The following is a 24,702-nucleotide window of genomic DNA, read 5'->3' as shown; positions in this document are numbered from 1 at the left end:
CGGCCCCTCAGTGGTGACCATGGCAACCCCTCCCAGCAGCGGCGGGCGTCTGAACTGCGCACCCGGGCACAGGTCGCGCGGACCTCGCTCTGATTGGCCTAGAGGTGAGGGTGGAGCTGGGCGCCTCCGCGAGCGGGGCAGGGGGCGGGGCTGGCGCTTGGTGACTGGCAAGCTCCCCTCTCATTTGCATTTCCTGGAGGCGCACCGCGCCCTCATTGGCCCTTAGGCTGTGGAGGTGGGCCTGTTTCGCTCCTTCCGGATCCTGAATACTGAAGAGACAGTTGTCTTCCTCAAACCCATCCAGAGTTGGCCAAATTTTACAAATAAAGAAACGACTCAGTCAAGAGTAATTTCCCCAAGTTGTCAGCGCTAGTGAAGGGCAGAGGATAACTGGAACCAAATCTGTGCGACTTCCAAACTCTAGACCTTTCCACCGCCGTCCTGGAGAAGTGGGATTCAAATGTCAGGAGCAGTTAGTTCCTAGACGCCGGCACTCTTCTAGACACTTGCACCGGCTCTTGCAATCCCCCAGCAGCCCGCCAGGAGCCTCGGCCTGTCTGCTGGAGGGCCTGGTAGCTGGGTCTCGGCCTGGCCTCTTCCCATACTCTCCTTCCTCCCTGGATCTCTTCCCTCGCGTTTGAGGCTTTTCACAAAGTGGTGCCCGGAACCCCTTCCCTCCCCACTCTCCTCCCCTCTCCCCAGAAAACCTCCACAGCTTTGCTCACCACTCACAGCTACTAACCCCCACACCCCAGCCAGCCTGAGAGCTCAAGGCTCAGGGCTCCAGACACCTCTTGGAACCCGGACACTCATCTATCCCACAGGAGCTCAGTGTTCCCACAAACCCACGCCTTCTCATGGGTTCCCCATCTTGGGAAATGCTCTGCTGTCTACCAGTCACTGGGTCAGACGCAAGTCCTTGTCCTTCCCTCTTCATCGTCTGTCACAGCCTGTCAGCACCCCCACTCTGTCCTTCCTGCTCTGCCTCTCTCCGCCCTTCCCTTCTTTCCATGCACATACCTGGCCCACCTGGCCCACGGCCCCAGCCTTCTCCCCACCGCCTGCCTCCAGCCTCACTCCGATATCCATCCCCGAAACAGGTCAGGTCTCTCTCCCACCCAGAGTGGATTCTGCCCCTTCCCTGCTCACAGCCCTTTCTTAGGCACTTGGGAGTAAAGTTGAAGCTGCTGTTCAAAACCCTTCATGGGCTCCCGCCACCTGTCTATCTGATTTCTCACCACTCTGCAGCCTCAAATCCTTGCCTGGCTTCTAGTCTTTTTAAAATCACAGCAACAGGGTGCTGCCCTTGGCTCTCCACACTCGGAAGCTCTTTCCCATCACCTGGTCTTCATACATCCTGTTTCCTCTGGCTCTGACACCCTCCTGGGGCCACGGCGTACTGGAACCAAGCTTGCCCATCTTTCAAGACTAAATGCAGAGGCTACTTGTCTGGGAAAAAACCTCTAACCTCCCGGGCTGCATTAGGTGCCTTTTCTGGGCTCCCAGAGAGCCAGCAGCCACCCCTGTCACTATGTCTTTAAAGAGGTGTGACTCTGCTCCTCTCTTGCTCAGCACTCTCCTGGGAAGCCTCTGAGGTGCTGACACCGTTCTCTATCTTGCCCTAGGTTTTGGTTTCATAGCTGTTTACATATTTAAAAATTCATCCAGCTGATACGTAAGACTTGTCCAGTTATCTGTGTGTAAGTTACATCTCAGTTAAAGCTTAACCAAAACCAAGCAATAAAACCTCCCAAAGCTCCCCTCATCCTCGGGAGAAAAGCAACACTCCTCAGCCCGGCATTGGAGGGCCTGCTTCTCTACAGCTCCGTCTTCTAAGGTCTAGCTGTGGCAAAGAGATGACCAGTGTTTGTTGAGTGAATAAATGAAACACTGGTCCCTCCCCTGTGGGCCGTTTGCACTGGAGCGGACATCGTGCTGTGTGCCTGGCCCCTATCGCTCCCTCCCTCTTTCTGCCAGGAGAGGCACTCGGTCTCCCAGCCTCCCTTGCAGCTGGCGGTGGTTACGCCAAACAGTTCTGGCCAACGAAACATAAACACAGGTCTGCTGCTGCCTCTGGGGAGGCTATGGCTTTTCTTTATAAAAAGGAAGGGGAGGTCCCCTTCCCCCTGCAGAGGTGACATATGAGGCTACAATGCCTGCTATCTCCTGAACACGAGGGAAGGGCCAAGAGTCACAGAGGATCACAGCACCCTGGCCCTGAGGCTGTGGCGACTCTGAGCTGTGGCCCACGGCTGTCCTCCTGGACTTGTTTTGTGAGAAAACTAAACCCCTAGTGCTTAATCCATTACTGGACATGTTTTACTCTTGTTAAGAAATGCAGTTGCCAACATTAAAACACCAAGAGACTTCACATAAAAACCCAAACCAGGGCTGTGGATCCTGGAGTACTGTATCTGGGTCCCCCTCCTGGGGTAGTCCCCAATGACAGCGGCACAACAACGGGAATAACAGTAAAAAGAGCCCTGGGGAATTCACTGAACTAGACATTGCTCTGAGGGTACCAGGAGCAGGCCTCACATGGGGGGCGGCTGGAGGTAGTAGAGCTGGAGGTGGGGCCAGGTGGGGGGCGAGGACTGGCCGAGCAGCAGGACGGAGAGCAGCAGCAGCAGCAGCAGGCCCAGCACGGGCGCCGGGACCAGCGGATGCCGAGCGACCCTGGTGGAGGTGGGACAGTGCTTATGGCGGGGGCCCAGGGGAGCCCGTGGTGTCCCAGCAGTGGGCAATGCCAAGATGTCTGACCACCACCCTCCTTTTGGAGACACCCTGGGGCGCACCTGAGCTGCTGGGGGTGCAGGGGGGCCAGGCAGAGCTGGCCACAGACCGGCCTCGAGACTGGGACCAGCTCTGTGACCACAGGCACCAGCGCCCGCTGCAGCTCTGGCTCGGCGGGGCTGCTGGAGAGAGAGGAGGGAAAGGCAATTGGACTGGACTTTTTCTCTGTCCCCAGGTCCCCTCCCAGTCCCTGTGGGTCCCGTTACCTCTCAGGAGGGCTTCCTGGGATGTCTCCAGGGTGACGGTCTCCCAGAGGGATGGAGAGGAGATCAGCCTGGAAGGACAAAGGAGACGAAGTTGAGTCGCTGGGTCCTGGGTCCGGAGAGGCCCTCAGCTCAGCCCACTGGAGAGAAGCAATCACGTGGAAGGGGGTGGAACACAGGGGTTCAGGGCGTGAGCTTCCCTGAGACACATGCCTGCTTGGGTTCCCAGCTCTGGCAGCTTCCGGCTGGGTGTCCCTTGGCGTGTCACCCCACCTCTCCATGCCCCTTTCCCCATCTGCTGGACACAGATGATGACAGTACCCATCTCACACGGCTGAAGTGGAGACTGACCGAGTGAATGCAGGTAGAAAACACAAAAGCAGGAGGGGCCTCGCAACAGGGCAGAGCATACAGTGAGCTCTCAATCACTGCTTGAGCTATTCAACACTATTATTTCCATTGTCATTTGATTCCGAAAGTGTCTGAGCTCCCTGAGGGCAGAGACCCTGTCTTCTCCCGGCACCCAGCCCTGGGCTGGCCTAGCCCAGCGTGAGCACTCCTGGGGCCCGTCTTCCTGCCTGCGCCAGCCCCAAAGAGTCAAGCCCCAAATACTCCTCCAGGGCCACCTCACGTGCCACCTCTCTCTGACAGTGTGCCTCGTCTGTTGGTCTCTGGCTTTCCCACCCACGTCTTTGCTCCACGGATGACGATGGTGATAATAAGACAACAATAAACAAAGATTCCAGGACACCAGTCCCCTCACTACCTTCGCCAGCACCACCTACTGCGCGCCTGCTCTGTGCCAGGCCCTTAACCGTTGTCCCCACCCAGAGAGCTGGATAAAGACCATCGCCAAGCCAGAGGTGAGGAAACTGAGGCGGAGCCCCAGTCTCCGTGGAAGGGAGCACGGTGTGGTGGGAAGGAGGTGGGCTCCGGAGTCAGGCTGCTCAGAGAGACCATCCTGGACAGCTGGATCCTCACGGGTCCCAGGTGCCTGGAGCACAGCCTGCCACATGTTTCGTTCTCACAGTCCTCAGCTGAGCACCACAGGCTCTTCAGCTCACCAAATTTCCTTCCCTTCCTTTCTTTGTCTAAGAATTGGGATTGTCAGGCGCCACTTTGAGGAGCAAAGGAGCCGGTGTGCGTGGTCCAGGCCGGGGAGCTGTGACAGGCCCTGAGAGAGCTCTGAGGCTGGCTGGGGAGGGCCCAGCCCCTTCCCCTGTGTGGGCGCATGTGCGTGTGCATTTTCGCAATCCGGGGGTGTAGCCACGTCTGTGAGGACCGTGGCAAGGCGGCTGCAGCCCTGTGTGTGCGTGCGCGCACGTGCGTGGGAGGGTCCCCCGGGAACATTCTGACCACCCACTGGCCTGCAGGCCTCCCCAGCGCAGCACCCTCCGCTCTCATTAGCTACAGCGAGGGCCTTGTTATCTCTTGGCCAAATGATTTTTCTGTCCACTTGGGAGAAGTGGGGGTGTGGGTGGGAGCCAGGGAGGGGCTGGGACTGCATCAGCCTCCTCTGGGGGCCTGAAGTGGATGGGGACCGGGGACAGGAGGGCTGCTGGGGACCGCCTACCGTGACCTGGGTCTCCACTTCCTCCTCTTCTTCTCTTCTGGGTAACCTGGGGCGACAACAAAGTCACTGCCAGCATCCCTCTCCTCTGCCTGGCTCCCTTTCACTTGCTGCAGGTGGAAGCTTCAAAGCAGGGGTCTTAACGCGGCCGGTACCACAGGTGGACCCATGGCGGTCCTGGGACCCCTGGAGCTAACTTCTGTGTGCACGTCAGCGGCTATATTTTTCAGGGGAATTTTTACCAAATTCTCAAAGGACTCTGTGCCCCCTAAAAGGGTCTGGGGGCCTGCTCCCCTCATTGGCTTTCTCAGCTGCTCATCCCCCAGCTGAGAGCTGAGGCTTCTGGCTCTCCCACACCCCAAAACACCAGATTCAGACCTCTCTGAGACCCCAGGGCATGAACAGATCCGCCCTCTTCTGCCCGGTGGGTTGTGCCATTTTCAGCGAGTCTGAGTCTTCCTGGGTCTTCTCGGAGACCGGGGCTCCGGCTCAGAGTTCTCAGCCTCCAGAATCCAACTGTTTGAGCCCCAACCCTGTTCCAAATCCCTCCTCTGAGATGTGCAAGCCCCAGCCTCCGCCCCCCCTAAAGTCACAGGTCCCTGAGCCCCAGGCCTCAAGCTTCTCAGCCTCAATATCCCTTGGAGACCCAGATGTCCACACCACTGGATACCACCTTCACTGGGAATCAGGGATCCAGCCCTCCAGCTGCCACTGCCAGCTTCAGACCCAACACCTTCAAGCCATAGCTGTTTCCTCAACTGCCACCCCCCAAGGCCTCTGCCCAGTCAGACACACAGCTGTCTGCCCCTCTCAAGGTCTGACCCCTCACTCCTAGCCACATCCAGGGGCCACAAGACTCACTACCTCCCTCCCTGCTAGCCTCCCAATCTGTGGATCATACTGCCCCTGCTCCCCGACACTCAGATGTCCAGCTCCAAGCACCAGCCCCCGCTCCTGCTGCTGCTCAGCCCTTTCTCTGGTGACGCAGGGGGAGGTCACAGCTCCAGAGCCCTGTCCTGCCCAATCTCAGCTTTCCCAGACAAGGCAAATTAGAGGCCGTGGCAGCAGCCTCATTAGTGGCTGCAGCAGGGAGCCTGAAAGAGTGGAGCTGGGAAAGGGAGCCACCACAGGAAACAGAGGCCCCAAGGCCAGAGCCCTGGAGGAGCGTGGGCCCAGACATCCAGCACCTTCTCTCTCCTCAGTGGCCGCACAGGAGCCTCAGAACAGTCCCATAACAATCAAGGGCTGGGCTCCAGGGTATTACTGCCAAATGCTCCCACCAAGCCCACCAGAAGGTGCCCAAGCTGGGATTTGAACCCAGGCTGTGGGATTCCAGAGCCCCTGATGGTCTTCCAACTGCCTGGGTGCTCTCCAGGGGCTTAGTCAGGGTCTCCTTGATGCCAGGGTTTCCTGGAAGCCTTGGGAGACGTGTTCAGTGAGACTGACCAAGTGACTGAGCTGTCCCATCTGCCTGACAACTGTCTTCTTGTATAAGGGTCTCCTATACGAATACTCCTCCTACAGGACCCCATTCAGGAATTCCCGGGAAGCCCTCTCCCCAAGGAGGGGTCAGGTGCCTGTTCTCCCGGAACCATATGGGTCGGGGCTGGGTCTGACTCCTCCCGGTCCACAGGCCCAGGGTCACCTCAGCATGAGTGAATCAGTGAATGAAAGAACAAATGATGTGTGACTCCCTCAGGGCCCTTCCACTCCTTCCAGTCTGTCTGAGCATCAGGCGTCAGCCCGAGGCAGAGGAATGGCTCCAGGAGGAGCATGCTTCTTACCACATCGATCGCTCCTTCCTTCTTTGAGGGTGCGCTGGCTCCTCCTGGAAGTTTCTCTATGGGAAAGAAAAAGTGGGGTCTCTCAGGCTGCAACAGGAGGAATTCGCCACCTGCTTCTAAAACCTGCCTTCCTCTTGGGCCCCCTCCTCAGGATGCTCATTCATGCCCCTGGATCAGAAGCCAGAAACCAACCGGATAGCTGTTCTGCATCCACCAAGCCCTTTTCTCTGTTGGGACCCAGGAGTCCAGGTCCCCCAAACCTCTTTCCCTCCCATAAGTCTCTCACACTCACCTGGGTCCAAACAGGGCTCAGCAATTCCCTCCCAAACCTCCTCCCCCTCCCAGTTTCCCAGTCTTGGGGCGGGCCCACAGCTGCTCTTCCAGATCCCTCTCCATTTTCTCCAGAGACATCTTATCCTCGTCTGTGGCCTCAACCACCGCTCGACACTGTTTTCTAAATACATCCCTGAGCTCCCGCCTCACATGTCCACCGCCTCTGGGCAGCAGGCCCCTTGTCCCTCAGGGCGCTTACTCATGGGGTCACAAGCTAAGTTCAGCCTCTTCCCCTCTTCTCCTCCCTTCCCAGCACCCCCAACCCCTGGCCCGCCTGTCTGCAGCTCCGTCTCCCCCACCTCAATTCTCTCTGCCCGTCGCTTTTTCTCCATCCTGAGGCCCTGGCCTGGCTCAGGCCTCATCCCTTCCCTCTGGACCATCACCCCAGCTTCCTCCCTGGCCTCCTTGCCTCCAGTCAGTGCCCAAGTGGCCCCAGAGGGATCCTTCTACATCCAGAGCCGCCCCTGCCCCTGCCCCTCCCCGCTCACAGCCCTCGGTGGCTTGATGGAGAAAAGTACAATCTCCCAGCTTGATTAAGAGGGCATTCCTTTCGGGATCTGGCTCCAGCCTCATCTCTCACTAGTCACCCACAACCGCCCTCTACTCGCCAGTGTATTATGTAGCTTCATGCCCCTACGTCCTTGTACAGACTCTTACCCTTGCCTGAAAGGCCTCTCTTCCCTCACACTACTTAACGTCTTTTTCCTTCTTCACATAAACTCAGGCATCAGTTCCCTGTGATATGTCCCCCAGTCTCCCACCTGACACAGGTACCCCTTCTCTGGGCTCCCACAGGGCCCGCCCCCTACCTCTAGCACACGGATCATCCTACATGGGAATGACCCCTTCGCATGATCTCTCCTGTGAGGCCTGGAGTGCTAAGGGGCCCGAGCCCCGAGTGACTCTTCTCTGTATCCCCAGGATGAAAGGCAGGTGGTACCCGGAGGCCTGGCTCAGTCCTCCCCTCAGCAGGGGTGTGAGAGCTCGAGGCAGCAGCTCACTCTAATTTACACTTCCTCTGAGGGAGGCTGTGTGTGAACATGTAATCTCTCTCTGAGCCTCAGTTTCCCAGGAGTGACAGGATGAGGGCTGAGGACACCTACCTCGTAGAGACACTAGGAGAGGTCAAGGAGAAACCGAACAAGAGCGCTTGTGTCAAAGAAAAACACAGAAAAAGTGACCACAGAAACCAGTTTCCCCTTAAAGTACGGCCAGCAGCTTTGACATAGTATAGCTTTCAAGACAATATAGTGTTGGTTACAGACCTGTGAGCAATATTTTCTTTTTGAAAAAAACTATTCTTCTAGCACCAATAGATAAAACCTCACTTTTCGGTTGTGGACATGGAAGATGAGTTGTGTCAGTTGTTTCAAACAACGCTGAAATACTGTTCAGGTAATTACAGAAGTCATAAAACAAAGGCTATTGTTGGGTTCCAGATTTCATAGTGGGCTTGCTAAACTTTTCTTGGACGTGCCTTGTGTTCAAAAAGTAAATGCTTAATTTATCTTTATGGGTTAGGAAGAACAATGAACTTATGCTTTCCCTCTTATTTTAAAGAAGGTGACTCCTGACAGCGTTTTCTGAACAACAGTAACAACCACAATGCAATTTGTGTTTGCCTTGTTTCCTGTTGTCTACCACACTAGCAGGCCAGTTCCCAGAGGGCAAGGATGGTGTCCTGTCTGGCTTGGGCTCTGTGTCCACACCCAGCGGGCCCTGAGTTAACTCTGCCTATTGAGAGGGGACCAGCGAAGGCACATGGGTCCCAGGCCCCTTTCCAAGCTCCTGGGTTCCAGTGGTCTCAGAGCCCCTCCTGTGCTCACCTGTCTCCTTGTTGGGGCTTCAAGTGGAAACTCAGCTTCCTCATTGGTCTCACTGATGACCTCCTTCCACTGCCACACTCCACACAGAGGGCTGGAGAGCTCGGTGGCTGCCACTTCTTGTTTCTGGGAGAGGAGAAGTTGTTTCTGAGATCAGGGAGGGCCAGAGGAAGGCAGGAGACAGGTCAGGAATGGGGATGGAGGTGGGCTGAGGTGTGGGGATGGGAGGTGGAGGGAGCTGGTGTGAGGCAGGGCTGGGAGGGGGTGGAGGCAGGACCCAGAGGGTTTGGTGCCAGGACCATGGACTGGGTTTGGGATGAGGTTAAGGATTGAGATGGTCCTCGGGGAGAATGGAGTAGGGTGAGAATCAGTGCTGGGCTAGACTGGCAGCTGGTGGTGGGTTAGGGTGTTCTGAGGGTGCCAGGCCCACCTGCTGAATGGCTTCAATCTCCACACCCAGTGACAGGGGCAGCAGCCTGGTCCAGTCCACTCTTCTCACCTGAGCCCCTTCAGGTACCCTGGCCACACAGTCAGGAGGGAGAAGGCTGCCTCTGTGCTCGTCTGGCACCTGTTAGTCAGCCTGCGCTGGAGTGGCTGCCCCACCCACCTTAGAGCTAGAGGCTGGGGGTCCCTGCCCTTGGGCTCCCCTCCTGCCTCCTCCACTCCCCGACGTTCCAACTCACTCATCCGGCCCCTCATGGGTCTCACTCAGCTGCTCCTCCAAGTGTGATATTTCTAGCCTCAGTTCCTGCAAAGGAGGAGTAGGGGACCCCTAGCTCTCTGTTCTTCCCCATCTCCAACCTCTTCCAAGGTCAATTCCACTCCCCTGAATTCTTTAGGCTCCTCTGGACACACACTGCCAAGGGACAAGGGGAAGAAAGAGTAATAGAAACTTAAGAAGCCAAAAGGAGACACAGAGCAACAGGAACCAGAAGATAATCTACTAGCCAGGAAAATTACGAAAAGGAAGGCAGAGAGGGAGACACATGGAACAAGAAACACTGAGGGAAAGAGATTCACAGAGAGGCAAGAGACATACAGGGTGTAAGAGACTCATAAAGACCAGGGACAGGGGCTGGCCCCATGGCCGAGTGGTTAAGTTTGCGCTCTGCTTTGGCGGCCCAGTGTCGCCGGTTCGGATCCTGGGTGCAGACATGGTACTGCTCATCAAGCCATGCTGAGGTGGCATCCCACATGCCACAACTAGAAGGACCCACAACTAAAAAAAATATACAACTATGTACTGGGGGGCTTTGGGGAGCAAAAGGAAAAATAAAATCTTTTAAAAAAAGACACCACAGAGAATGAAACTGGACGGAAGATGGAGATACACAGAGTGAGAGAGAGAAAGGAAGGAATTGAGGGAAAGTGAAAAGGAAGAGAGAGATGGCAACAGAGAGGGAGAGACGGAGTCACACAGTAGAGACAGAAGAAACAAGAAGAGGAGACTTCGGAAAAATATCGACAGAGACAGAAAGAGCAGTAAATCCTGGAGACAGCAAAAGAGAAGTGGCGAGAGTGGGGCCAGGCGGAGGGCCACTGCAGGTGGGTGGGTGGGTGGCCTGGTTACCTGGGTTGTGGTTCTGTACTCTTCCACGGTCTTGGCCAGACTCTCCGCGTGGCGAGTGCGCTGGGAAAGCCCAAAGCTGACTGAGACTGGGCCCAGCCCCCGAAAGACACTGCGGTGGGGGGAGGACGGGACTGGCAGGGTTAGCTTGGGGGAAGAGCTAGGACCTGAGGGAGCGGTCAGAGGGCTTCCCTGGGGTCACGAGTGTGACCCTGCAGGATCTGGAAGCCCAGAGCCAGTTTCCAGCTTATCCAGGGATTAGAGCTGCACGCACGGGACTTCCCTTTCCAGGCTGGGGCAGGAGACGGGCAGGTGCGCACAGAAGCAAACGTCTCCCCGCAGCCCCCTCACCTCGGAGAGGATGGCGTCTCTTTGGCAGATGAGGCGTTCACATTCATAGAGCTGTCGCTGCCAAGGAAGGAGCCTGTCCATCTGTCCGTCCTCCCAGGACTTGCCTCAGCCGGCCTGCCCTCCCAGGCCCGCCCTGTACTCCCCAGCGCCTCTCCTCAAGCGCCCTCAAAGTCTCTGGACATCAGCCACAGCTGGAGGGATCTGAGCTGAGCTGTTGGCGCCCTGGGAGCCTGACGGCTTGAGGGAAGTCCCCTGCTCTCACCGGGCCCCAGGGGCTGAAACTGGAGATGGTAAAAATGGGCCCGGGGTGGGGGGAAGTTGTCAAAGCTCGAGGGAGGGGTGGCACCTTCAATGCATCCTTCTCTGTGGCCAGCTCCTCGCTCCTCCTTTTCACCTCATCCCGCTGGGCCAGTAGCTTCCCGTTCTGGAAGAAGGAAGGTCTGGGTATGTCCTCTGCAGCAAATGGCCATGTTACTACTCAGAGCTGACATTTGTCCAACACTTGATGTGCATCAGGCCTCACGCAGGGCCCTTATGTGTTTTAGCCCATTTTATCCCTCCAACCATCCTATGGGACCTCAGCTTGGATTTCTCTGTGCATCAGCCCGGCCCCGTACGTAAAAATGGAGAGAAGAGGGGACCTACCTCACAGGGTTGCTGTGCAGATTAAGTGAGCTAATATAATTGCTAACATTTACCGAGTCCTTTGCTTGTCTTAACTCATTTCTTAGCCCCTACTTAAAAGATAAAGACAACTCAGGCACTGAAAGGTTGAGCAACTAGCCCCAGGTCACACAGGTGGCAATTCATGCAAATACATGTTAATGTACATTAAGGAGCACAAAGCTTTCAGGACAGTGCCTGGCTTATATCAAAGTTCAGTAAATGTGATATTAAAAAAGTATTTTTAAAACTTGGTATTATGAATTCTTTAACACAAACAAAAGTAAAAACAGTATAATGAACTCCCATTACTCATCACCCAGCTTCAGTCATTATACAGTTTCTCAGTTTGTTTCCTCTTTATCCTCCAGGTCTTTTGTTTTGTTTAACCAGATTATTATTATTTGTTTTTTGTGAGGAAGATTGGCCCTGAGCTAACATCTGTGCCCATCTTCCTCTGTTTTATGTGGGATGCCGCCACAGCATGGCTTGACGAGTGGTGCTAGGTCCAGGCCTGGGATCCGAACCTGCGAACCCCATGCAGCCAAAATTGAGTGCGTGAACTTAACCACTATGCCACCGGGCCAGCCCCCTTAACCAGATCATTTTAAAGGAATCACATTATTTCATCTGTAACTACTCCACCATCTTAATCTCCTACCTGTGGAGTTTTTCCTTTAGCAAAACCACAATATCACTACCACTCTTCACAAAATTAGTCACAATTTCTTAGTATCACCTCACACCAAAGTTGTGCTCTTTTATCGTTTTGGTTCTCTCATGAGCGTCTTTCCACATTTAGTTTGTTCATGAATGAAGACCCAAACAAGGTCCACCATGGCTTCTGGTTGAAATGTCTCATTTTTTTTCATCACAGTGCTCCCCCTCCCATCCTGGCACTTTTCTGGGCCCTTCATTTGTGGAAGGAATCAGGTTATTTGTCCTGCAGAACTGGCGCGTCTGGATGTGGTAGACTGCGTTTTCATTCCCCATGCAGGATGTTCACTACGTTCCTCCCTCCTCATTATCTCCTGTGAACTGGTGGTGGATCCAGGGCCTTGTCCGGACTCTGTTCAGTTTTTGGCAGGAAGATTGCATGGGTGCTGCTGTACACATCCTACGGTGCCATTCAGGAAGAATGTAATGTCTGGCTGTCCCAGCTATTAATGTTTCTGCTGTCATCATCCCCAATTTAACAGAGGAAATTGAGGAGTGAAGGGGCTGCGAAACTTGGCCAAGGTCACATGGTGAGTGGATTCAAACCCAAATCTGATTCCAAATTCTGTGCTTATAAGCCCCAGACTCTCCTCTGAGCCGGACGCAGCCCTGGGTGAGAATGGGGAACCAGCTTTGTCCGTTGCCTCAAGTAGCTCATCACTAGAGGTGGAGACCAACACAGAAATTGATGATAACAACGTGTGAGGCGGGCTCTGGTGAGGCCTAGGCCTGGGCCCTGCAGGAACTCAGATGAGGGGCTTCCTGAGGAGGCAGTGCGGGGGGCTGAGTCCCCAAGGGTGAGGAGGGTTATCTGGGAAAACAAGGGCGTTAGGAGAGGACAGCCCACACCGGCCATGAAATGGGACCCAAGAATAAAACGGCCAAAATTCCAGTCTAGAGTTTCCAGACACCAAAACCTAGTAAGCTGCACTGAGCTTTGATGTGAGGGGGGCCCAGCATTTCAGGGCATGGAGGCAGTCTGACTTCCCTCTGCCACACCCCTCCTCCTGGCGTCCTGGGGATACAGAGACCAGCTCCTCCCTCTCCAGCCCTGCTCGGCTCCAAGTCCTCCACCAGCCGCCCTCCCTCTCTCTCCGTCTCAGCGGGGCCTGGGCTGCCAGGTGAAGGGCGGAGGAAGGACGAGCCAGGAATGCTGTGTCAACATCTGTCCACCTGGTCGGGATTTGCAGGCTGGATCCTGGGCCACCCGGCAGGGAACCTGGTTACTCAGCTGCTCCTGCCTTCTTCTGCAGTAACCCGAGCCCGCTCGCTGCGCAGGTTCTCTGTAGGAAAGCTGAGTGTCTGAGTGCTCCTTACTCCAGCATTATTCTACTGTAACTTGAGAACTCGATCTATAGATGCTCTAAAGGCAGCTGCAGGAGGGGAAAGGTGCAGGGGAGGCAACCAAGAATAGCTCCAGCTTATCGAGCGCCTAGGATGTCTCAGGCGCTGCTCAAGGCACTTGACCTGGCAGCAGGCCTGGGCCGGGAGGAGGCCGAGACTGCTGGCTGCCAATCCCCCTGTTTACTCCTTCTTCTCTTTGTTGGGGGGTCCACGCTCCCCCTGGGCAGGCCTGGCCCAGCCTCAGCCCTGCGGTTAAGCAAGATGAAAACCCCGGCAGATAAAGGAGACCCCATTGGTTAGCTAAGCCAGGAGCCATCCTCACACCATCTCACTTGTTCGTCTCCCACTCCAGAGCTGAGGAACGTCAGATATTCTCCCAGCCTCCCTTGCAGCAGGTGGTGTCCTGTGACCCAGTTCCGGCCAGTGAGAAGTAAAGACAGGTCCGCCGGGGTAGGAGGTGGAGTGGGGGTGCTCCTGGAAAAGCTTTTCCTTGTTCTCAAAAAGAGATGTTCTAGAAGACACAGTCACATCCTGTCTGCACTCCATGCCTCACACTGTGGCAGCCATCCTGCGGCGAGATTCCTACTGCCCCAAGGAAGGGGATTTTCACGGAAGAGCCAGAGAACAACAGTGGAAAATGTGGGGATTTAAATGTCAAAGCCATAGCACAGATGCAGGACAAAGAGATTTGGGGGGCGCAGGTAGCATTAGCACCACTGCCTGGACTGATGAGGGGCGTAGGAGAGTCAAAGAAGAGAGCAACAGAGCTGCGAGGGGTGCAGAGGATGGAGGCTGCTGAACCACGGAACCCCCAAGACGTCTGGGAACCTGAGAGGTGTTTCCCAGCTCAGTCTCATCTAACAAGTTGTGTGAATAATAGAACAGAGATGGCTTGTGAGGAGCCGAAGCAGAGAGGGCTCAGTGAGGCCCCTGTGGCCACAAAGACTCACAGGAAAGCAGCTAAACATCCTCTGTGCCCCCAGAAGCATGTGAAAGTGGTTGAGCGAGTCCCAGCGGCTCCCGTGTGGGGTTCGGATGAAGGCCACCATCAGCAGATGCAGCAAGGACTGTATGTCCAGAGACCAGAAGGCAATGCCAGCCTCCCAGTGGATGCCAGCATGAAGCGGTGACTAAGGCTGAGGACCAGATGGGACGACGAACATCAATCTCGTGACCAGCAGAGAAAACAGACGTTGAATGAGGACTGCCGCCTCCTGGAGCACTGCAGGGTGCGTGGTCTCCAGCAACTTAGATGCCACCTTGTGAGGGCGGTGACTTTCCACCTAAAAGCACTAAGGGGACCCCGAATTACATAAGATGATGTCTTCTGTCTTGGAATGGGGCCTGAATCAGACATGAGGTTGAACTGGGCCTGTTCATACTATGTGCTGGGCCCTGGGCTAAAAGCTGTCATTTAATTCTCACAACAACCCTGTTGAACAGACACCCTTCTCCCCCGTTCTTGGTGAATAAAACTAAGACTCCACAGGGAGAAGTCACACGACTAGAGGTTGTCTGTCGCCTAAGTGGCAGAGACAGGATTTGAACTCAGGGCTGACTTCAAGGCCCGCGTTCTTTCCCCCAGGAAGAAATACCAATATATGAAGAACACTAGCTAATTTTTAGTAAGCACTTCCCACGCAGCCTGCCTGGTGCCTTTACAAGCATCTTCTTGTTTAAATTTCACACAACCCAACGAGGAAGATTCTATTATTCTGCCCATTTTGCAGGTGGAGACACTGAGGCACAGAGAGGGGACAGACCGGCCGATGCTTATACAGGCAGCCTCAGCATGAACCCAGGCAGTCCGCCCCATGCCCCACACTCTGACCAACTCTGGCAGTCCTCACGTGCAGCGATGTGACCTTCAGGGACATTCACACATTACTGGGATTCGGGGGTCTCCGTCAGCAGAGTGAAGGGTGCCGGCGGCAGGCTGCTGGCGGTGTTTAGGGCAGCAGTGGGGAGGGTCGGAAGATCCGGAGCACTGGGGAAAGGGTAGAGGGGGGCGCTGGGCCTCAGCTCACCTCCTCCTGCAGAGTCTCCACCTCGGCCACCAGGTGCTGCTGCTCCTTTTCCTGAGTGACCCCAGAGAGAGGACAAAGGCTTTTTTTCCTGTCTCCTTGCCCCCATACTGCCCTTCTCTCACCCCTGGGAATGCAACTTGGACCTGGGTCATTGAGGAGCAGGGCTGGGGAAATGGCCTGGGGAGCCCTGATGGCTCCTGCTGTCCCTGTTGTCACCACCAGAGGGATGGCAATTAGATCTGGCCCCCAAGTCTGGGGTGAGCAAGACTTGGAGTGAGGGAGAAGGCCGGGGTGCCCGCTGCCCCTTCCCACTCCACAGTCAGGCTCTGATGCTCAGACTCCAAGAGAGGGGGAAGAAAGAGGCGCCTTTGTGCCCCTTGTCCAGGACCCACCGTCTGCCGGGCCTGGGCCAGGAGGCTGCGATTCTGTTCCTCCAGGCTCTTGGCCAGAGTCTTCAGGTCCTCCAGCTCCTCATCCACGGCCTTGGCAAACTGCAGAGCCTGCTGGGTACTGAGTGGGGTGTGGGGCAGGTGGGCCACACGAGAGAGAGGAAGGCAGAGATCACAGAGATAGGTCCCCTCAGAGAGACAGAAACAACAGAGAAATCACCAGAGACGGGGATGGAGACCCACAGAGAAAATGGGGAAAAGAACCGAGTGTGGGGGGCGGAGACCCAGCTTCTACCTAAAAGCCTAAGGGGGTGGGACAGAGACCCAGACAGAGTGGGAGACTAAAACAGGGGGAACATGACAGACATGAGAAAGACAGAGCACGGGGAAAGGAGCAGGCCGCTGACGTGGAGAACCAGAGAGAGAAGAACAAGAGCGCAGAGAGAAGTCTGAACCCTAGAGGCTGAGAGACCAGAAACAGGAGACGCCAGAGAGAGAGAACAGCCAGACAGGGGAAAAGAAGAAGGGGACACGTGCAGGGTCAAAGACACGGAGCAGGAGGCGCAGAGAGAGAGCGGAGAGCGAGCCTGGGGCTAGGGGCAGGAGGGACACAGGACACCAGGAGGGTGGACGTGGTGCCGGCCCACCTGCGAAGCTGCTTGCGCAGGGCCACGATCTCCTCCCCGAGGCGCGCGGACCCCTCCTCAGCCGTCTCCACGCTGCGCTGCAGTTTGGCGTTCTCCCCCGCCAGCCGGCGGTTGCTGAGCTCCAGGTCCTCCAGGCTGCTCAGCAGGTCAGCCGTGGCGGGCCTGGGGGCAGTGAAGGGCGAGGTCACCGCCCACAGCACCATCTACCTCTCCCAGGTGGTGGTGGTGGTGGTAGTAGGGGGAGATATGGCTCTTCTGGAGAAAGAGGAACAGGAGAGAGACTGCCCTGCTCTCTCTGAGCTGTCAGCACAGCCTCTGTCCCTCACCCACTCCCAAAGGACCCCAAGCCCCACACCAGGCCCTGGGCAGGTTGGAGGGCACGGGGCGGGGGAGGGGGGGCTGAGGATAGGTACAGCTCAGGTCTGGGGTCTTCGCCACCGAAGCTCTCCAGGTTGGCTGGCTCCTCAGCTTCTGGGCATCCTGGAGGGAGACAGACAGAGAGTGTGGGCTCCCTGGTGACCTTAGATGTCAGGGTGCCCCATGACTCTGGCCTCCACCCTCACACTTGCTCTGGGGACCTCATCTGCTCCTGCAGCTGCAATTACACCACCAGCAGAAAGTCCTCTTGCTCACCTGTACCTTGAGCTCAGACTAGATCTCCCCAGAGCCCCCAGCTGCTCGTGTTCATCATGCCCAACACCGGGCAGCACCTCCACTGCCCTCAAACCTGTCCCTCCTCCCAGAGCCCCCCAACCCCAGCCACTGGGCTGTCCCGGCTCCCTCGCCCCTCCTCACCCCGTCTACCAGAGCCCAGGCCCTGTCCCCCCTTCTCTGACTCTCTCTGCTCCGCCTGCCTCTCTGTCCTCGCGCCCCGTCCTGGCCCAGGCCTGGCCCTCCCCCACTGGACCCTCACTATGGTCCCCTGCCCTTCCACCAGCCTCTCCCTCCCATCCTTCCCCAACTCAGCCCCAAAGGGGTCTTTGCTCATCTGGAGCTGGCTTGCCCCTCCCCTGCTCACAGCCCTCCCCTGGCCCCCAAGGCTGGTTGGAGGAGGGTCAAGAAAATGTCAAGAAAGCTGTATTTTTTGGCTTTTGTTTTGTTTTTGTAAGGCTAGAGAGGTGTAACACAAGCACATTTTTAGGGAGCCCCTCCTGTGTGTGAGGTCCTGGGACACCACAGAGAGCAAAGCAGCCGACCAACAGCAGGGCAGGTAACTAGTGAGATGGCAGATTTCCACAAAGGGAAGGAAGGGCTGTGCAGGAGCTGGCTGGAGGGTAAGGGACCCGGGCCTGGGCCATCCCCGAGGTGGGAGGGCTGAGGGGAGGCTGGAAAGTTTCGGCCCGGAAAACAGGCAGCGCCAGGGCCCAGGCGGGTGGTGGGCAGGTGTGCGACACGTTGGAGGAAGAGCAAGGCCAGAGGGACTGTGACTGCAGGACTAGAGAGGAGGGAGGGGCTGGCCCCATGGCCGGGATGACGACGACAGGCAGGAGGGGCCCTGTCACCTCTGTAATAGGGCTGGGGTTGGGAGGAGAGGGAAACAACCAGTCAGGGGAAAACCTCCCCAAAGCCCAGGGAAGGTGGGGAGGCAGTCACGGAGGAGCCTAGAAAGCCAAACTCAGCTCCAGCTTCCAGCAAAGGTCTCCGGGCCCCACCCTGTCCCCTGCTCTGTCCCCGGGTGGGAAGTCTCCCTCTGCCCCTGGGCCCGCCTGCTTCACTCTATATATAGCAGTCTCACCAGATGGCAGCTGCCGGGAGGTCAGGGCCCCCTCCAAGGCCGTCTCCTCTTCCAGCTCTAATCCCCTGTATCAAAGGGATGAGGCTTAGAGCCCCCTGCAGCCACCCCGCAATCCTGACCTGCCACCAGCAGCAGGAGGATGGCTGGTGGCGGGAGGAGGGGTCGGGTCAGGTGAGAGTGAGCACCGTGGGGAGGAAGGTGAGGCCAGATGGCAAGTGCCGGGGGCAGATGGCAGCGAAGCAGGAGGGGCAAGGACTGGGTTTGGAGAATGGACGGGGAAGGCCTCTGTCCGGCCCCAAAACTTCCCCTTCTCCTCCGTCCAGCCCCTTTTATTTCTGCCTCCTAAACCCCCTCTGCTTCCCCATCGCAGGCAATTTGTCCTCAGACACACCCCCCCATCTCTTTACTTTTCTCTCCTCCTCAGTCTCCTTCCAACCACACGAGGTCCCTGTGCCTAAAGGGTGCTGGCTGCAGCAAGCAGGCATGAGGTTAGATCTTAGGAAGGACTTCCCAGGGGAGGGTGGAGGCACAAGGACCCACTCATCCAGCTGACAGGCAGCGATCCAGTCCCGCATGACGACCAGGAAGGTGTCCAAATTCACGGTGGCCTGAGGGCCCTCCCCGTTGGGGTCCAGGCTGCAGGCCAGTGTTTGGAGGCGTGCATCCTGGGAGCCCCGTCCTGTCACAGCCTCCAGGTAGGCTAGTACGTGGGTCACAGCCACAGTGCCTGGGGAGAGGGAATGCCGTGAGGGAGTCTGGGTCAGGTGGGGGGTGGGGACAGGTGATGGCTTAGAAGCAGGACATCACTGGCTGGGCTGGTGGCACCCCTGCACCAGTCTGGCCAAGACCCCTTGGACAACTCCTTTCCCCTCCTTTGAGTCAACTTTTTCACTTGGAAATGGGGCCCAGCCTTCCCCACTCACAGGGCGGACCAAAGAGGACCACAGTGGCGGCCCTCTCTCTCTCTCCCAGGCCCCAAAGTCCCACCCTCTCCCGTTAATGTCCCCCAAGTTTTCCTTCCCCCAACTGTCCTTGTCCTGAAGGGCCTCTATCCGCTTATCCACTTTCCTCCTGAAGCTTCCCACAGTCACCTACTTTGTCCTGCAGGACCCTCAAGACGGGGCCTGAGCCCATCCCTCTCTCTGTGGCTTCCCAGTTCCCACGCCAGTCTCTGTCTCTAATTATTCCCCATCTCTCCCAGGCCCGTGCTCTCCACCCCGCCTCGCCCCTCCCACCTGTCCTCTGGGGGTCACAGGCTTCAAACGTGGAGTTGAGTACTTGCTCCTCTAAGCTGAGCAGCGTCCCCAGGCTCCCCTCCTCGGGCCGGTCCCAGAGGTACACTGAGGAGACAGAGGGCCAGCCCACGGTGAGGAGGGGATGAGGAGAGAGGAGGAGTGAGCCAGGTCCTGGGCTCCGCAGAGGGGAGGGCATTCATTCCAGGCCGCCTGGAGTAGGCTGGTGGGGAACAGCAGGAAGCTCAGGGTTGGGGCAGCAATGTGAGAGTCTTTGAGTCACCCCACCCCCACACACAGGGGGATGTGGGCCCCATCTTTCAGGCCAGGAAGTGCCCCCTGCTGTTTAATTTTTTGTGTCCAATCTGCTCAGGAGCCCAGATAACGGAACGAAGGGATGCTCCGAGATTGCTCCTCCCTCCTCTCCTTCCCTGCCTCGAAGGCTCTGCTGGGAGGGGGCTGGAGGCAGGGGAGGGCAAGGAAGAGAGGATTCTGGGAGCAGTGGAGGGTGAAGGGGGGCCCAGGAGCCAGGAACAATCCAATAACTCGAGGGCAGCCTGGATCGATTCTGCCGGCCGCATCTCCGGTCTCCCACCCTGCCTGGCAGATCTCTCTCCTCTCCGAATCCCCAAATCCTCCAGGGGAGGCTGGCATCATCTGAGCCCACAGCCAGGGGATGGCGATTCTGGCAGGGTGGGCGGCGGGGGAGTGGTTAGGAGCTGGAGTTTCATAGAGTCAGGTTGACAGGGGCTCACAGCCCAGCTGCACGGTTGTGGGCAAGCTGCTTCTCCTTTTGGAGCCTCAGTTTCCCCACCAGTAAAATGGGTGGGGAGAGTGATCACCCTCCCCAAGGCTGGGTTAGGTCTGTGTACCTGAAGAGCCCATACACACACACACACACACGTGAATCTCCCAGGGTCTGTTTGTCCACTGCTGTATCCACAGAGCCTGCATATAGTAGGCACCCAATAGATGCTGCAAGCTATAGGAGGAGATCCTCTACTCCAGGAGCCAGTGGGCCAGCCCAGCCTCTTCCCTGGGGCTGGAAGGGACCTTCAAGGCTCCCCACCCTGCCCTTGGACAGCTGGGTATAGCAGCAGACCAAGCACAGCATGCAGAGTCTGGGAGACCCCAGGGGCAACCCAGGAAGGGACTCAGCCTCTCTGAGCCTTAGTTTCTTCCTTTGGAAAACAGGGTTGGTGTTACCTCCCTCCTAGAGAAGAAATGAGAGAAAATCTGGAAAGGCTCGGGCCAGAGAGCCTGGCATGTGTTAGGAGCTTAATAACAGACTGGAACATCAGGGGCCGGCCCTGTGGCTGAGTGGTTGGGTTCATGCGTTCCACTTCGGGGGCCCAGGGCTCGCCAGTTCAGATCCTGGGTGCGGACGTAGCACCGCTCATCAAGCCATGCTGTGGCAGCGTCCCACATAGAAGTACTAGAAGGACTTACAACTAGGACACACAACTATGTACCGGGGCTTTCGGGAGGAAAAAAAAAAAGAATGGAACATTTACTGGGCATTTAATAGGCGCCAGGCCTCTTCTAAGCGTTTTGCGTGGATCACGTGGCTGTATTATTCACCCCACTTTATGGATGAGGATACTTAGGCACAGAGAAGTCCGGAACTTGCCCGAGGCCACCTGTTCCACCAAGAGTGCCCATTCTCAGCCCTCTAATTCTTCAAGGGTTCTTTGTAGTAAGCTGACATCAGGGCCCTCGGGTTTGAGCTGCGTCCCCAGGGAAGGAGCGGGACCCACATTAGGGGAGACGGCAGGGCCCGTGCTTCCTCCTCTCGCCGTGCTCCCCATGTAACGGAGGAGGACCCCGAGGCCCAGCGAGGTCACTCATCCAGGGTCCCGCTCAGCCAGGGCAAGCCAGGCAGAGGCAACCCGGGACTGTCTGGCTCCAGATGTCTGGGGCTCTGAGGATCTGCATGAGTCTACGGTCCCTTCCCGGGGCCCTCAGGAAGATGCCACTCTGCTTCCCTCCTGTTCTCTTTCCTTCACTTCCTTCCTCAGTGTCTCTATTTCCCTGTGTGTCTCTGTTCCTGCCCTTCTCTAGCTTTCTCTCGGGCTCTTTCTCTCCATCTTCCTCCCCATCTCTCTCCCCTGAGTCCTGCCTCTCGGTCTGCACGTCCTTCGCCCTGTTTTCTTCCCTGAGTTTCCGTCTCTGGGCTTCTCTTCCTGTACCTCAGAAACCCTCCGTTTCCCGAGCTTTCGCTCTCCTTCCTCCACTGCCTGTCTCATTCCCCACCTGCGTTCCTGTCTCCATCTCTCCTGGGTGTGTCCCTCCCTTTCCTGCAGGAGTCTCCAAAGCCGCTCAGCCCTTGCCCAGGCTTCCTCGGTGGCCGCACGCCCTCTGCTGGCGCCGGCGAAGTTTGGCGGTCGGTCACTCGACCAGCCTGCCCTCGGGGTCCCTCAGCCAGGTGTCTGCCTGCTACCTTCCCCTCTGGAAAGCTTCCTGAGGCCTTGAGAAAAGATGCAGGCTCTGCTGCTGGACGCTGGGAGCCTCAAGACAGGCGCCCTGCCTCTGCCCTGGGGGGAGCCTCCTCCCGTCACCCTGGGTCCTCCCACTGAGACGAGTTTCAGAGAGGGCGGCCCATTTGGCCCACGTCCCTCCACTCATTCAAGACAGTGAGTGAGCTCCTATTCCATGTCAGGCACTGGCCTGGGGCAGCGGAACCAACAGGGCAGCCCCTCGCCACGGGTGGTCCTCGAGCACATGAACTGTGGCGAGTGTGACCTGAGATGCTCTGTCCGAGTAAAGGACACACCAGCTCTTGAAGGCTTAGTGTGAAAAAAAAGAATCTCCCCATTACATTTTCTGAAACATGAAGTCAAATAAATCTACTACTGTCATTCATGTGGCCTGTTTCTTTTTTCTTTTAAATGTGGCTACTAACAAAATGTAAAATGACACGTGTGGCTGGCCTGTTGGACACGCTGCTCTAGGGACGGGGAACGCCAAAGTGAGCAAGAGGGCCCTGCCTTGTGGACCTCACGCTCCAGTGGGGGGACAGAGACCAGACAGGCAGACAAACAGATATCAGTGCTACAAAGAGAAGTGAGGCAGGAAAGGGGAGAGTGTGACGGGGCAGCTGTTTTCTAGAAAGCAGAGATGGGAAGGAAGCGAGGCGGAGCTGCAAGTCATGGGGCAGGTGCCCGGCAGGGGCACTGTGCATGCAAAGGCTGCTGCCCTGGCCTCCCTGGAGCAAACGAGGCACAGCAGGCCCTTCAGCAGCGACAGCTCTCTCCCTCCCACCCCGCACCAACGTGGAGGCTCGGCCATCCAAGCCACCTCTCTGATGTCCCCGAGTCACAGCCTGGTGCCCCACTCACCCACTACTTCCTCCTCATCCTCCCCTGGGGCAAACAGGGGCCCAGCCACCTACTTTTTGGCGCAGCGGCGCCACCCGCGCGGCGCTCCGGCAGGTCCATGGGCCACCCCCGCCGCTCCGCAGCTGCTGGCGGACCTAGCAGCCTCCCTGCATCGCTGCGAGAGACCGACACCGGCCCCGCGGCCCCAAGAGATCCTGGAAGGACAACAGTGGAATGGCCTCCTCGGACCAGCCACCCAGGGCTGGGGACCCGCCTGCGCCCCGGGCCCCGCGGGGCTCTCAGAACCTGTTTGCCCACCCCTGCCACGACCTGTTTTATGGACTGGAGGTGTGGGCTGGGCAAACGGGGGCCTGGGAGCGGGCGGAGAGATCAAAGGGGGGCCATGGCTGGGGGTCACTCGCCTCCCCTCCTCCCCACAGCTTGTCAAGTCCCCAGCTCTGTGCCTCCTGCCCAATGACTCTATCCTGTCCCCTCCTCTCCTTCCCCACAGCTCTGGGTCAGGCCTCGTCCCCTCCCCCTGGGCCCCTGTACCAGCCTCCCCCTCCAGTCCATCCCCACGGGGCTCCATGTTCTTCCATGGCTCCCCAGTACCCTGGGGACACAGCCCAAACGCTGGACCTGGCATCGAAGGCACTGCAAGGCCTGGCCTCACCTGACGCTCCACTCCAAATCACACTTGCTGCTGCAGCGACTCTGAACTGCACGCTGTCCCCGAAGGCTGTTCCCACCTCTGGGTCCCTGCCTGGGACACTCTCCTCACCAGCCCTTCCCGTCTTGGCCCACATGTCCCCTCCGCTGGGACAATGTTTCTGAACAAGGTGCTGTCTCTGGGCTCCCCCACCGCCCTGGGTTGCGCACATTCTTGCCCTATCAGCCTGTATCTGGAGCTGCTGGCTTCCACTCCTTCCCTGCACCCAGCCCTGCCATGGCTCCCTAGTGCCCTCAGGACTAAGTCCCAGCCCCTCCGGCTAGCGGGGCACACAGTGGACCTTGCGACTCCTTGCCTCTTTTTGTCACGTTTCCTTCCACGGGCAGACCTCCAGGTCCCCCACCCTCGTCACGGCCATGGGAGCTCAGCACCTTCCCATGGTCCTCGCAGGCCCAGGCCACTCGCGCACCATCCTCACCTGAGGCCCCCGCCCTGGGGACAGCTCCCCTGGGAGGCCTCCCTGAGTCCCTGGAGCAGTTAGGGACCCCTCCTCGGTGCCCCGACAACGCCCTGTCCGTGATAACCAGCTTGACCACCTGGCTTCTTGTCCCCCCTCCAGGACCCTTTCCAGAGTCCTTTTCATAATCACACGGGACAGCGGTGCCCGTCGGGGCTGCGCTGGGTGCGCTGGGGCCAAGGGTCATGGAGGTCACCAGGACCTGGGTGTCCCCCACCCGCCTGCTGAGCCCCCTTTCCTCACCAAGCGCTCCCCACCCCTCACTTGTCCCGGCGCCATACGGGCTCTGCGGGTATGGAGCACACGCGTCTGGGTGGCTTTTAGAACGTCCTAGAAAAAGGGGTGTTGGAAGGGAGACCCTTCCAGGGTTTGGACAAGCCGGAAGGTGCACAGGGGGCCCTGAACAGGGAAGGTCCCCGCGGGGGTGCTGACCGGCACGGGGAGCTCCTGCCAGACTCCTGGGGGGACAGAGGGGGACGCTGGGTGACCTTGGGCTCTTTGACCGGGACACCCGAGGAGGAGGAGGACCCAGGCAGGGATTCCGGGGGGGACCCTGGGCTGGGGTTCTGGGGGCGAGTGCTGACTCCGACTGGGGTTCTACGAGGGTCTCTGGATTTTTGGGGGATCTCTGACCGGATTTCTAGGGCGTCTCTGGATTTCCAGGGGGTCTCTGACTGGATTTCTGAGGATCTCTGACTGGATTTCCAGGGGCCTCTGGATTTCTGGGAGATCTCTGACTGGATTTCTAGAGGGGGTGGAGGACTGGATTTCCAGGGGTCTCTGGATTTCTGGGGGGGGGTGTCTGACTGGATTTCCAGGGGTCTCTGACTGGAGTTCCGAGGTCTCTGACAGGTTTTGGGGAGGGGAACCCGACAGGACCCTTGGCGGGTTTCACAAGATTCCTGGGGCTCTCTGAAGGGACTTCCGGGGTCTCTGACCGGATCTGGGGAGGGAGCGTAACAGCACTGCAGGGGGTCTCCGGCGGGCTCTGGGGGAGAAGGCCGACAGAACTAGAAGGTT

The 24,702-nt window shown here is 57.7% G+C and overlaps 1 protein-coding gene across 7 annotated transcripts; it reads right to left on the bottom strand.

The window, feature by feature from the left end:
- Positions 1 to 283: 283 nt before the first annotated feature.
- Positions 284 to 22,704, bottom strand: KASH5 (KASH domain containing 5). Of its 7 annotated transcripts, none has more exons than XM_070498640.1 (20): positions 22,570 to 22,704; positions 19,182 to 19,401; positions 18,487 to 18,673; positions 17,947 to 18,011; positions 16,625 to 16,691; positions 16,212 to 16,373; positions 15,568 to 15,685; positions 15,176 to 15,226; positions 10,771 to 10,848; positions 10,425 to 10,481; positions 10,077 to 10,136; positions 9,190 to 9,254; positions 8,937 to 9,024; positions 8,510 to 8,632; positions 6,351 to 6,406; positions 4,570 to 4,615; positions 3,000 to 3,067; positions 2,796 to 2,915; positions 2,539 to 2,676; positions 284 to 441 (listed from the first exon to the last, which is right to left on the bottom strand). In XM_070498640.1, exons 2-20 carry the CDS (start codon positions 19,375 to 19,377, stop codon positions 318 to 320), a joined length of 1,869 nt encoding a protein of 622 aa, XP_070354741.1. In that variant the 5' UTR covers positions 19,378 to 19,401; positions 22,570 to 22,704; the 3' UTR covers positions 284 to 317. The 7 variants fall into 7 exon arrangements, with proteins under 7 accessions (XP_070354741.1, XP_070354742.1, XP_070354747.1 ...); XM_070498641.1 differs by having other exon boundaries at positions 2,796 to 2,912; XM_070498646.1 differs by lacking the exon at positions 4,570 to 4,615 and having other exon boundaries at positions 304 to 441.
- Between the last annotated feature and the right edge of the window lie 1,998 nt (positions 22,705 to 24,702).

This window comes from Equus asinus, chromosome 26, assembly GCF_041296235.1.
Source record: "Equus asinus isolate D_3611 breed Donkey chromosome 26, EquAss-T2T_v2, whole genome shotgun sequence".
NCBI lineage: Eukaryota > Metazoa > Chordata > Mammalia > Perissodactyla > Equidae > Equus > Equus asinus.
The sequence above is the reverse complement of the archived record's forward strand: the minus strand, read 5'-3'. Positions and strand labels throughout refer to the sequence as shown.

Bases quoted from the DNA above. Each gene is read 5' to 3' on its own strand.
- KASH5 (XM_070498640.1), bottom strand. From the start codon at position 19,377: ATGCCCTCCCCTCTGCGGAGCCCAGGACCTGGCTCACTCCTCCTCTCT. The intron at 16,374-16,624 runs GTACCTATCCTC...CACTGCCCCCAG, and splicing joins GAAGACCCCAGACCTGAGCT to GCCCGCCACGGCTGACCTGC. The intron at 2,677-2,795 runs GTGCGCCCCAGG...CACCTCCACCAG, and splicing joins CTGCACCCCCAGCAGCTCAG to GGTCGCTCGGCATCCGCTGG.